The sequence below is a fragment of the Cyanistes caeruleus genome, chromosome 3 (assembly GCF_971803275.1).
Source record: "Cyanistes caeruleus chromosome 3, bCyaCae1.hap1.1, whole genome shotgun sequence".
Lineage (NCBI taxonomy): Eukaryota > Metazoa > Chordata > Aves > Passeriformes > Paridae > Cyanistes > Cyanistes caeruleus.
The window spans coordinates 31380290-31394513 of record NC_141703.1 but is presented as its reverse complement, the minus strand read 5'-3'; the positions used below and the strand labels follow the sequence as shown (position 1 = coordinate 31394513).

The 14224-nt window shown below is 36.5% G+C and overlaps 1 protein-coding gene across 1 annotated transcript in view; it reads left to right on the top strand.

The window, feature by feature from the left end:
• The window catches only part of TMEM131 (transmembrane protein 131), a 91173-nt gene that overhangs the window by 22889 nt on the left and 54060 nt on the right, over positions 1–14224 (top strand). Inside the window, exons 3-4 of the mRNA XM_086880553.1 lie at positions 4996–5036; positions 11530–11598. Coding sequence (XP_086736679.1) covers positions 4996–5036; positions 11530–11598 — 110 coding nt within the window. The remainder of the gene's footprint in view (positions 1–4995; positions 5037–11529; positions 11599–14224) is intronic.

Genomic DNA, 14224 nt, shown 5'->3' with positions numbered 1-14224 from the left:
TCAGTGAGTTTGGAGATGATACCAAATTGGCAAAAGTAGCTGTTACACTGGAAGGCAAGGCTGCTTTTGAGAGGGCTTTCAGCAGGCTAACAGGAATCTTGTGACTTTCAGCTCAGACAAATGCAAGGCTTGCACCTGAGAGGAACAACCTGGTGCTACAGGATAGGCTGGGCCATGACAGCAGAAAAGACATGAGGAGTTGAACATAAGTTGTCCATGTGCTGTTGTAGAAAAGACAACTGCCAGCCTACAGAATTGTGAACAAATGTGGACCCAGAAGATAAAGAGTGTGATTTTTTCCCCCCACCTGTGGGGCTGCAGCTGAACGTTGTGTCCAGTCTGGGCTACCCAGTGTGAGGAAGACACTGACATACTGGAGTAGGCTCAGCAGAGTAGTACAGGATGATCAGGGGCTGGAACGCTTCTCATGTTCGGATGTATTTTTTTCAACTACTAAGAAAAGACCAAGAGGAAAAGTGATTGCAGTGGCCAGTGTGGAATTAACAAGAACCAGATTTTTTGTGTACGGTGGAAGGATAAGATGTTTTGGACACAGATTCCCAAACCCATGCAAGAAAAAAAAACTTTTCAACTTGAGGATGTTCAAACACTGGACCAGGTTATTAAAAGAAGTTGCAGAATTTCTATCTTTCCAAAACATGATAGCCAAAGGCTGTGAGCAACCTGCACTAATAAGATCTCCGTTGAGCAACAGCTGACTTGATGGCCCCTGGAGCTTTCTTTCCCATGTGTGTGATTTTACAAAGGAGTAAGACCCATCTTAGTTCATTGCCATTGCTTATGAGCAGCTGAAGTTCTTCTACTCCTTGTACTGGAAGAATTGCCATCCCCAGGCTTTAGATTAAAAGTAATTGGTGCCCAGGAGTGACTGTTGCAAAGCCAGTGCAAATAGCACATCTTGCATGAGCTACAGTCAACTGATGATGTTTTTGTTTCCTTATGTGAGTTTGGATCATGAAAGACTAGGGCAAGAATGACTTCAGTCCACTTTCAGCTACCTTTCAGGTTACAGCATTCATTTTTTATTACCTTAAGCAAGTTATTCCTCGTTAATTACATTTATTTTAATTATGCTAGTTAATAGCATAGAGCTCATGAGTGCAATAATGAAGACTTCAGCTGCCATTTTTGTTTTGATTTTGTAGCTATCTCTCAACATTTAGTTGCAAGCAGCAGGTACCTCTTCTACAAGAAGGAACCAGCCTTAGTATGAAATAGCAAGATGCAAATGTTCTGAATCTTTCAGTCTGCAACAGTCTTTTAAATTGGTGTGGATACTCTCTTGTGTAGGAATATAGAAAACTTTGGTTGTTGAGAATTTTGTTAACATTTTAATGTTAACATGTTGGAAACCCCAGGTCTTGATTAAGAGGGTCTGCCTCCTTGCATTGCCCCAACTGTCCTTGTTGAAGACTTTTGAGCTTCTAGTTCAGTTGCTTAAACATAGGTAACCAGTGCTATTTGAGATGCCCTGGGCACCTACGTGGACCTGGCAGATATGGCACAGGGTGTAGGAGAAATGGTGTTCTGGGTGTCAGTCTGAGACCAGGCAGGCTGCCCTAGGACATTTATCTCAAGTGGCAGCAGATGTCTATGTTTAGATGACTGAATGTAGTGCTAGGTAATATGAACTCTTACCAAGAAGTGAAGAATAGCTATTATAACAAATTGATGAGACATCAAAATTAACTTGGTAGTTGTGATTGTTTGGTGGGATTTTTTGTTTTCAGGTTCTGGATGAAGTAAACAACCTGGGTATTTCTTTAGAGACAGCCTTCAGGCTGTAAGGTATAAATTTTGGTTCTCTGTGTATGCACGATTGTCTGGTGTCTTCCCCAGTTATACTGGTTCTTTAAAGTGTACTTCGAGGTACAGATTCTCTGTGAAATCTGTCTTGAGAATATAAGCCTGTGGAGAGAAACTATTCTTATGTCTTGAAACTGTGGTGTTGGCTGACTGCCTTCAAATATTCTAGCTCACTGTGTGCAAGTTTTCTCAAGATCTTTATACTGAAATCCTCTTGGTTTATAGTTTAATCCTTCTAGGGTTATATAAGAGATTAAATTAAGGCATGATACTGTTAGGAGCAACAGCCTAAATGTTATATGCTGTCTTGAAATTAAAAAGTTATAAAAGAATCACCTGTCTTCAAGGCTTAAACACAGCCTTTTGGGCACAAGGATCATAAATGTCCAGTACTGGTAAAAAGGGGTGATTTTTCCCTCTCTTGCTTTTTTTTCCTCACTCAGTTGTGTATTTCTACTGTTTCTTTTGTGCTGACCTTAGGTTTTGTTGTTAGGGATTTGGATTGGGAAATTAATCCAATTGAAGGGTTTTTTCCTGTAACTTATCTCATTATATATCTTGAAATATTAATAGTGTGCACGTGCATCATACTTCCTGATCTGTACATTAACATACATATTTTGTTATTTGTAATGCTTCTCCAATACAGATAAGATTTAATAAATGTTCCGTATAAATCACATGTTGCTAATTCTGCTCTTTTACAATGTATTCTTTATGGAAGAAAAGACAAAGCTATATTTTTTAAAGAGCATAATTTTATTTCTCTTTACCTGATAAATCAGCAGTGGATTGATCAGGTACATGGCTTTAGTTCCTGGAAGCTTTGTGTAGTCGCATAGGAAAAATAGCAGGCCAGACTGTAGTACAATAGATCCACAATTATACCTGGAGATCAAATTTTAAAAAGTATTTAGGACTTGTAACTGAACACAGTTGTATGTTTTTGTTTACTGCATGACTTGAAAGATTGACATGTAATAAAAATGAGCGGTAATTATAGAAACTGCCACATGAGATTTATTTTTGGTTTAGTTCCATGATGCTATAGTTGCAGAAGTTGGTATGCTGTTTCTTTGCTCTTGATTGACCCTGATCCAAAACACAAACTAAAAAAACCCAGTAAAATCCACACAACAAAATACCCACAAAAACAAATAAAGGAAAAAGTAAACAGCTCCTGCTCAAAAAACAGAAAGTGTAATTAAAAGGAATTTATAATACTACTTGTGTTTAATGGACATCTGAAAGCAAAAACCAGGCTTTTCCTTGTAAGCGTGAATCTTTGATGGATTTTTGCTCTTAAATATATCTCAGAAATACAAAGTCCAAAGTCTCTACTAACTAGAAATACAGAATCTGCTGGTCTCTTTAGAGTCTAAAGACTCCAAAGTCTTAGCAGAGTGATTTATGATTTTAAACCTGATCTACAAATATTTCACTTAATATTTTCTTAGCAAATCAGTAATTTCAGAACATAGAGAAAAACCTTGCGTGTGCAGTCAGATAATTCAACTCGCAACAATTAACTACAGCTGTGGCAATGTAGTAGCTGCACTTTTGTCAATTATGTGTATTTCCATTTGTTTCTGCTTTTTTTGGGAGTGAAATTTGATTTCCACTGCCCTCTGTCTAAAAGTTGGCCTGGGTGGGATTTCAGACTGAGTCTAATATTAGTGGTATTGACAGCCAATTATGATGCTTAAGAGTACATGTAACAACATTCTGTATAAAATTATTTAAAACTTAATAGAATGTGCTGTCTTGTTAGAGCCAGAATTGGTCTGTCAAGGATGGGACAGTGCTGATAGATGGCTGTTTTAGTTGCCGTCATAGGATCTCAACCTGTTAACTCCATCATCAACTTCAAAACTGCAAATAAATCCTCAAGTTACAAACAGATTAGCTTTGTTTTACGATGTAGTACACTTCCAGCTTTCTTTAGTTTGATGTAAATTGGTGGGTGACTAAGACAAATAACTTTATTTTAAATCTGGAACACTACTTAGATGTACAATCCAGAATCAATCCTTGACATCAATCAAGCATTAATGTTTGTAGACTCAGGTATTTAATAGGAGTAATTATAAAATTTCTAAAAAGTGTTTCCAAATAGCAAAATCAAAATTCCTGTAATAAAAGAATCTATATTTTAAGTAAAGATATTTTTTAAGAAACAAGTTTAAAAATTCTTTTAGCTTAGAAAAAGCAAAGCAAGAAAGGAAGTATAATTTTTAGCTGAAATAGGAATCAGTGAAGGGTCCAGAAAAAAGGAACTTGAATTTTACTTCTGAAATGAGATACAAGTTTGCATTCCCCTTGCAAACAAGTGACATCCTTGTACTAGAGGTGAACTGGTCAAGGTGTACTATAGACTTTGTCAGACCTGTTAGCTTTCTTCCCACTCTCAGGAGATAAGTATTTAGCTTGGCCATGAAATGTCTTTAAGAGGATGACTAAAATCCTCAGTTTGATCCCCAAATCCTCTGGGAAGACAGAAGTTTTCCAAGTCTGGTATGTTTTAACATTAGCTGTATCAGAAGGACACTGCATATGTAGGCTTCTAAAGCAGTTGGTATTTCTTAGGCAAGAGTAAACAATTGGAAATCCCTAGACACCTAACCTCCTTGTTTTCAGGTAATTAACTGAAATGTCCAGCAGAGTGGAAGGAAGGGTATGAATAATAGAGGCTAGAAGATCATTAGCAGAGGAGGAGATGCTGTTTCCTAGTCAAATGGAGATTATAGCTTTCTTTGTTTTCTAGGTGTTAAATTACATCAATGAGATAATTGGTGGACTGTTTCTTGGTTTATATGCTTTTCTTTGTAGTTTGTTTCTCATATCTAATCTATGCTAGGTTTTTCTTTTGTTCCATATTGTGTTATAATTTCCTGGACCTTTTCTTTGTCTCAGTTTTTAGGTTAAGTTGCTGCTTGTTTTGTAGTTTGTGGACATACTACCACAGTTCTTGTTCAAGGCCAAAGTTAATTTCTTTAATTGGAAAAAGCCAATTTACATTTTCTGCTTTAGTTCAGAACTTCTCCTTTTTTCTTTCAAGCTCTGAATTGTTAACTTGTTGCAGTTGCCATGTTGTTAGGCTGGGGTTTTTCCCTCACTGGGGTATAATGCTGTCGGTCTCTTAAATTTAATTTTTATTTTCTTTTACAGACTGAGACAACTTTAGGCCTCAGTTCATATCAACAGAAAAGGTAAGAATCTTTGTAAAAGTTTAATGCAGATTTCAATCATAGGATTTGTGATACTTTTCATAGGAATAATAAAGGTTTAGTGTAAAAAAGATCAGATACAAACCATGGGATTTTTAAAATTATTTTTCTCATATAGAAGAAATGAAACTAAAATGTGAGATAGTTTTCAATATTGAACAGCCCAATCATAGAATGATTTGGGTTGGAAGGGACCTTGAAGATAAGCTATTTCCATCCCTGTGCCATAGGCTGAGTTCCTGTCCCTCACTACCTTATCAATAAAGAATTCCTTCCTAATATCTCATCTAAACCTTCCCACTTTCAGTTTAAAGCCCTTTCTTCCTTGTCTTAGCACTAAGTGCCCTTGTGGAAAGTCCCTCCACTTCTCTTGTAGCCCATTTTGGGTACTGGAAGATGCTGTAAGGTCACCTCAGAGCCTTTTCTTCAAGCTGAGCAGCCCCAATTCTCCCAGCGTGTCTTTGCAGGACAGGTGGTTTGTCCTTCTGATCATATTTGTGGCGATTCATGAGGAAGAAACTTCACATGTGGAATAAAAAACTGAATAATTGTTTAATCCACTTTGTAATGTATACCACAGAGTAGTTCTGTGCAATAAAACTAAGACTTTGCTTGTAGATTTTTTTTAAAATCATTTTTCTGTCATTTCTTTTATTGAGGAGAAGGTTTGCCTGCTTCAAAAGCTCTTGATCTACTCTTTGAAGAAAAACTTGATGGTTTCTTCAATAGATGCTTCCCCGTGTTCCTTTGTCCCATTATAGAATCATTAAGGTTGGAGAAGACCTCCAAGATCACCAAATCCTGCCTTCAGCCATGTGACACCAAGCCCACTAAGCCATATCACAGAGTTGTACATCTCATATTGTGATGGTGATGTCACCTCTTCTCTAGGGAGGCTGTTCTAGTACTTAACCACATGATAGCCAGCCTGAATCTCGCCAGGCGCAGCTTGAGGCCATTTCCTCCTGTTCTGTTGCTGGTTGCCTGGGAGGAGTCTGACCCGTACATGGCTGCATGGCTTTCAGGTGGTTGTAGAGAGCAGTGAGGTCATCTCTGAGCCTCCTTTTCTCCAGACTAGACAACCCATGACCCTGTCTTATCCTCTTCTGTCTTGAAGACATAATCTGTTACTGAAGAGTTTGCCATGTATAATATCTGAGAAGGAAAACCAGTGGCCTCTTTTTTTCCCTGGTCCCTAATTTTTCTCTGAAGAATCATCAGATATTCTTGTTTATTTAATGCGTGCATTGAACAGTAATAATGAAACTTGTTTCTTTTACAGTAGCATTCAGCAAACTGTCATAGAGCATTTTCAGTAAATACAGTTACATTTTATCCATGACCTGTTTTCTGTTCCTTTTCAGGAAATCTAGTAAAAGAATTTTCCATTTCAGATGAGTTCCTGTTTTACTGTGTGCATAGTTGCTTAATTGTGGGCTTAAGATCCTTCTTTTTGCAAGTTTTGAAAAACCTATGGAATCTCCAGCTGTGGACAGGAATACAAAAAGCTATAGTTATGTGCTGCAGTATGTTAGTCCGATTGCAAGTATGAGAACATGAATTTACAGCAATGACAGCTGAACGAAAGATAACAATGATTAGCGTATTTCTGTGTCTTGGATACAGCCAGACTTTATGGAGATTCTTGAAATGGCATAGTATCTTGTTTAATCTCAGTGGCAGAAAGAAAATACCTATATTGACATCCTCAGGTTAGGTGCAATATTGCTTCCCAGAAAACAATGAATTTGGTGGTCCTTGAGATTAAAGCCATGAACTAGATTGCTTACAGGATTTTTTTAATTTCTCAGCTAAGAAGATTGCTTGGAAACTTGTATTGCGTGGGAAACTTCAGTGTTCTAGAGTGTGTTCTGTTAAAACACTGGTTTAGATATCTGAAAACAAATAGTCTGTTCCACTTAAGAGTGCTGGCTTATATGAAGTTCAGGCACAATGTGATGAAAATCTGCATCACAAGTTCTCTGATAACATGTTACATGGTAAATACCAAATTTGCTTTCTATTTTTCTCTCTCACTGCTGTTACTGATTTTGCATGAATCTTTCCTTTAAGTCTTTTTCTAGGTGATTTTTTTCAATGGCATTGCTAAAAACAATACTTCTCTAGATGATTTTTCTTTCCTTGTCCTTATTAGAGATTACTTCTTCATCTTGGTATAGCTTGCCAATATTTTTTCCCTATTTAAACAGTTTATTCAGTTCTTTGATCTACTTTTTAGCACTAATTGGAAGGATGGAAATGAACTAGCAGTTTAATTTGTTTTGTTCGTGCCCATAGTCAGGTTACAGTGCATCTATTCAAGCTTCTCCCTGTTCTTTCCCCAGACACTCCCCCTTGGGAATTGTTAGCTTTGAACTTTGTCTGGTATGAGTGTGTTTTCCTGATACAAGGTTAATATTGATATATCTGAGGCAGCTACTATCTGGGTAGTTTATGGAAAAAAGTTGTTGCTAGTCTTTTTATTCATCTGCATTTTTATCAGTAGCTTCTGTCAGATACTGAAGCGGTCAGTTGTTTTGTGGGAGTTCACTTTCTCACTGAACCTATGATTAATACCCATATTTCTAAAAAAAACCCTCTTGTTTTAAAAAGTAAATAAAATGTTTTCTGATATATGCAGCTGAGCCTCATTTTTAAATATGAATAAGTTGTGGATGCACTCAGGTTACTTACTTTTTAGTTCAAAAAGTATGCAGTGGCTCTTTTGAGGATTCTGGCACAAAAACTACCAACTGGAAAGTATTTGTCAATTTGTCATTTTAAAGGTTCACATAGTTATTTTTAGATATGCTTTTATTTGATTTTCTGGTAATGGAAAAAAAGTAGTAGCTTTCTAAGAAGAGTTCTTGTTGCTAAATAAAATCATGAGAATTAAGCTGTTCACAGCTTAATTCTACTGTCTTTTTTTCTTTACAATTTGTGGCACAAGAGAGGAAAGAAAAACCCTTTAAACAACTGCTGAAGTAATGTGGGAAAAAATACATGTGGGGTATGGTTAGATTTGAATTTTTTACAGTAGCAATTAAAGATCTTACAGATAAGATTCCACAGAGCACATAACTCCTACAGAAATCCCAGAACAGCTAGAAAGGTAAAGTGAGGATACAGAGACACAGTTGCTGCCCAACTTTGCAGAAATCTTTAAATACTGTATGTGACAAGCCTTTTCTTCATCTCCAAATGCAAAGATATGCATTGATTATCTAAAATTGAGCGCCTAGTACTCTGATAAACAGCAAAGCATTATGGAAGTGCTGAAGAATGTCCTTAAGACAGAAGAATATTGTTGCTTGGCACAGATGGGCACCTATATCAGCTACAGTGTTTGCAGGCATTGCTATTTTCAACATGTTTATGACAGCATCTGTGACAAACATCATTGAGACATGAAGTTGCGCTTCAGTGAATTGCATCTGGGTAGCATCAGTATCTTAGTAGTGGAGGTAAATGCCCACTCAGATCCAGCATGGATGGAACAGGAAGGATAATGATCTTGCTGGGGACTATGTGTATCTCACTCTCAAGTATCATTTTTAAAATCAAAATTCTTGCAGAAAGAAAAAGATGTTGAGAACATTTCAATTATGGGTTCAGATGTCTCCTGGCCAGTTCTTGGTCTGCTTGTTGGCAGATATCAGCAGTCCTCTCTTCCAGATGCATCTTTTATTTTTTTCATGCTGTTCTTCTTGTCTTGAAAAGTTAGAAAACTTGGAGTGGAAGGGAAGGAGAAATGTTTAAATTGTGATATAAGACTGGCAGCCATATTTCTACATGCATATGATAGTAATTAACTTCATGTCATTATGCTGTAAAGTTGCCCTACCCATGGGTGTATCCAGCCTTTGGTGAGCAAGTGCCCAGTGGAGCAGACAGTATAATCATTTTCTAGTCTGCTGCAAGTTGACTCATGTTAGGTTCTTTAGTAGGCATAGTTTGTGAATCCTAATATTGCTTGCTCCTGTTTGAATCTTATTACAGTCATTACTTTTATTATAATAGTTTGCATTCATTATGATGTTGCCTTTACCAAGCTTTAACCAAATGTAACAAATTTTAAAAGTCTGTTGTCCAGCTGGGTTTCCAGGATAATATAGCTCAGTGGCCTAAGAAAATGTTGTCTAACCTTTACAGGTATGTGAGTACATGACATGTGAGTATGTCATGACTGTTCAAGTTAGGCCAAGTTACTCTTGACAGTGTTTTCAATGCATTTGAAATAAAGATATTAATTATCATTTTTGTAAATATTGTAAATAGTTTTCATATTTTTCCATAAAAAGAATTACTGTGTCGTTCTACCAGTAATTACCAATACAAAAGAGGTGCTAACCATCCAAAGTTTTAATTTAGGAAGAAATGGACAGAGTTCTTTTTAAGATCACTTTAAGATGAGTGGTTTCAGTTTAGTGTTACCTTGACAATGGGGGTACAGGAGCTTTTTGGCCTTTTTCATTTAGAAAAGCACTCTAAATGGTTTTTAAAATTAGACTGTAAACTCTGAAGACATACTAGTCACTTGATTTATCCCTTTAAAACCCAACTGCTTATATAGTTTTCCAGTTGTATTCTCTTAGGTCCAATGTCTCTGTAAACTTGAATTTGTTGAGCATTTGTTCTACAATTTCAGGTTTGACTTTAGCCTGAGAAGGTGTACCCAAGCACTCTCTTATTTGACAGCTGTAATGTGTCACAGCTGCACTTAATAGTAGCAAGATTTTAATTTTTTTTGTAGATCTGAATACAGTTTTTCCTATTGGTGTCTTCTTGTATTTTCACTTCTGTTGTACTGTGATCTGCACACACAAGGCATTTGTACACACACACACATTGAATACTAAGGCTGACTGGATGTACTAAGCACACTCCTGTCCTGATAGTGTTTTATTACTTTTATGTGGACCAAGCTATTTGTAGTGACTGGGCTCTGTAGCATTGAAGATGCTTTGACATCCAAACATAGAGTGCTGGAAATTGATTAGCATGCTGTGTCTTATACTTGGAGTGTGAAGATTCAGTAGCAGAGTTTTAGAGTGAGTCATTGAGACATTGTAATATTATTTAAAAAGCTTTTGATTTGATTTTGATTAAAGGATATGATTAAGATTTCCTAGCCTATTCTTAAACTCTTACTCCTGTAAACAGCTTCCTTGTTGAAGTGGTTCTGGAGTATGGAAAGACATCTGAATTTGATCAATAATTAGTTTTCTTGGAATTGTACCAGATGGAATTGGATTGATCTTTGCTCAAGGCCTCAGCTTTCATAAGGAAAGCCACATGTGCGTGTCCCACTTCCTGGCTGCCCCTCCTTGTTGAGGCAGAAGTGTATAGTTCTGGGTAAACCTGTGTTTATGGAGTAGCTTTCCTTACTCAGGGCAAGTGCCTGCAGCTCTGTCTGGACATCTAGGATAGATACAGAGTCAGAAAACAAGGATCTAAAACAATAATGTTGGTTTAATATCAGAAAAGAAAACATTTGAAGAAAAAAAAAAGCAGCTGTTGGTCTTGCCATTCAGGAGCCATTGATGTTCTATTCCTTAGTCTTCCCCATCAATCTTCTTCTATTCTTTAGTCTTCCCCACTGATGTTTTTTTTTGTGTTGTCTTGCTGTTTTGGTTTTTGTATGAATAGGATTTTTACTCAGCTCAATTAAAGTGTTACAGTTACAAAAATGCTAATCTGTGGTCACATTCACATCATTCTGAATAATAAAAAATGTTTCCATCAATTAAACTGCTTTGTATTTTTTATTTATAATTTTTGTGGGTTAACTATTGTGCTCTATATAACTGTACTGATAAGATAGGCAGTAGTAGAGAATGCTTCCAGGTACTTCATTGACTTCACTGCTGGATTGTTTGAGTGCTACTTAAGTTTTGGTCTTCATCTACCAGACTTCTCCTAAAGAGTTTCTGGGGAGAGAAGCTAAGGGATGTTTCCAGAGCAGAGTGATTGTCTTCTGGATATTGCAAGTTTTGAACAATATTGGGTGTTTTCTCACATGTGGCCTCAATGCCTTCAAATCATCCAAGATTGTTTATGTACTAGTACAGAAGTAGCTGGAGAAACTCAGGATGTGCATGTAAATTACTGTTACACATTGAACAATATCCAAAACATCTTTCATAGCAATGCTTGGACATTGCTGTAAGAGATGATGTAAACCTATTTAGTGTGTTGTTTCACTCAGCCATCATTATATAAAGGAGAGGTTCACACTTCAATTATGTCCATTTTCAAGATATGTGGTCTTGCATAATCTTTCTTGGAGACACCACATAATCATGTTGTAAAATTATGGTATTCTGACTGGACAAGTTTGTTTTGTTTGTTTATTCTTTTTAATTAGTTGCTTTATTAGTATTAACATTTTGTTAAGAAGGGGCTATTTGAGATGGGAAGGGAGCAAAAATGTCATTTAGTAGTATCTTTTACAGCATTTCTATTTTTCTTGCAGTGTATCCCTGTATCGGGGAAATTGCCGACCTCTCCGGTTTGAGCCACCAATGCTGGACTTCCATGAACAGTAAGTTGAAAAGTCTTTTGATCTGCTTAGTTATGCAAATTAAAACAGAACAAAAAACCAACCAAACAAAAAATCCCCAAAGCAAACCAGACAAAGCAACAAAAAAAAAAACCCATCTGCCATAAAAACCAAACAGCAAACAAAAACCCAGAAAATGAATAGGAGAAGCATTTAAAGCTGATAGAGAAGGTTGTATACATAGATTGCATTAATAGATTGTAAGTGTAATTGACCTGCAGAGGGCTGCTATACTCTGTCTTAAGCATCATGTAGCTACCTGGCAGCTGCTGTGGTTTTGATGATGTAGGTACTTGTACTTTTTAGGTACTTGTACAGCTGCTCTGTGAAGTGGATGGTTTTAAGTCTAGAACGTAATGTTCTGAGGGCAAATTACCCTTCTGCTTTACTATAATCTGTGTCAGGGAGCATGTACCCCCGCATATCAGTTTTACTATTGCTTTGGTGGCAAAAAAACTGACTGTGGATCTGCAGTTATTAGAACAGTAATGAGTTGTGAAAATACAGCCACAAGGAGAACAAATAGCCTCCAAGAAATTAGCTCCATGTTCTCTACCTTGCAACTGGTTGCTGTTTCCATTAAACAAAAGGGAGAAGGAAGGAAATTAAGCATTGCATTAATGTATCTATTAGTTCCTCTGAGAACTACTGTAGTCTTAACTTGTCTTATCATGAACTGTACTATGTATAAGGAGCTCCAATCCCTCTTTTTCTCAACAGTGGAAAGTGGTTCTGGAATAAGTTTCATGGAGCCTCTGTGCATGATTGATACTTAGACCAATGTAAACTGCACTGAAGGCGTTTCAAACACTTTGTTACCAGTTCAGCGTTGAAGAATGAAATTAGCCCAGGTGTGCCTTAGCACAGCATTTCTTCCCCCATCCTCAGCCAGTACTAGTGCTGGATGAAAGGCTTTTTCATTTACAGATAAGCCACAGATTATTAACAAAAATATAGCTTTTTCTGTTGGGAAGACTGGTGTGCAGTGTGGTGATTACAAAGTTGTGCGAGGAAGCTCCTGTGTATTGACATGGTGTATACTTGCGCCTTTCTGAAAGAAGAGAAGCTGTAACTGTGTGTTGTTTGCACCAAGTAGCTTTCCAGAAATCACCTCTATACAAAAAAAAACCAATGTAAATGTCACTAAATAACAAAGCTGTATGAAAATGCCTTATTTTTCTGAACTTATTTGTACTCAGTCTAACAAAATTGTTAGACTTTGCTTTATTCTATTATCATTTATTATTGCTTTACTTCTGATTAAAGACAGAGTAAGTCACTCTGCCTCCTCTTTTTCCTTCAAGTTATGTGATTTTGTGGTTTTTCTTCCTAATGTCAGTAATCTGGTAGGTCCTAGGTCAGAGGATATTGAGTTTCTAAACTGAATAGCACAATATCTAGTGGTAAACTCTACTGCATCTCTGCTACGAGAAAATTCGATTATAGTTAATGAATTATTTTGGTGAGTGCAGTTTGAATTCAAACTTGTAGAGCAATGTGCTTTTTGTTAGAGCTGTGGTAAACTTACCTTTTGATTTAAGTTATATTCTTTTAAAAACTGTAAAAGTGTTCAGTTCATAGTAGTTCCAGACTTTGATTTTGGCAATGTATTTTATGCATCTTTTTCTACTATAAATAAATGTGATGTTCTCTGAGATATCTTTTAAAGGTTACCCAGAGTTAGCATGCTTATGCTCTGAAGAAAGTTACGTATGCTTTTTTGTTTTGCGGATTTCCAAGGATGATTTTTTTTTTTCCCCTTGCTACAAGTAGATCCAAGACAGTTCCATAAATACTTTGTCGTTCTTCATTATACTTCAGCTTTTAATGTAAGCTGTTCTTGTCAAAGCTAAACGCACTGAAGAAATAGTATAGATCTAATATAGTGTTAAAAGTAGCACAGATCTCTTACTTGGGAATGGCTCTGTACCATACATGCAAACTGTACTGGGGGATTGCTGCCTTTTGTTCCTTATTAATGTAAGGAACCTAAAATAAGGTGTGTTAGATCTTGATTCTTTATGTGTTCCTTCTTTGATTTTGGTGAGGTTTTTTGGTAGCTGTATATCATTAATTTATCTGTTGTCATTTAGATTATAGTCTCAGGCAGAAATCATCTTCTGATTTATTGAAACTTAAGTAAATTGCCAAAAACAGTTTTAGAAAAGGTTTAGATTTGGAGGCCCAAAGTTTCGTTTAAAATCTGTGAACCAACTCTGAGAAATGCTGAGTAACTCAGCCTTATGGTGGGAACAAGCTGCAGGTGCCAAGCACCTTGGAAGTCAGATAATGCAGATTTAAGTTTTTGGGGTTTTTGCCTTTTAAAACAGACAGGGTTTTCACATTCAAATTCTGGATTTTCTGTCTTTGTTATTAATGGGTTTTAGAAAAGGCATAAAATGCATGTTTAGTTTCTGATTAAGTACTATACCCAAAGGGTGTTTTGTTAATAAGTAGCATGTAGCATTTAGGAAAGCAAACTTGTTCCAAGTTCATGTTTATGCTGAGCTATCAACAGGTATCATAACTAGGCTAAAGAAAAATCTAATATTTATTTTCAGTTGTAAGTCAAGCCATTCTTCCTGTGACATTTTTGGTCTGCTAAGAG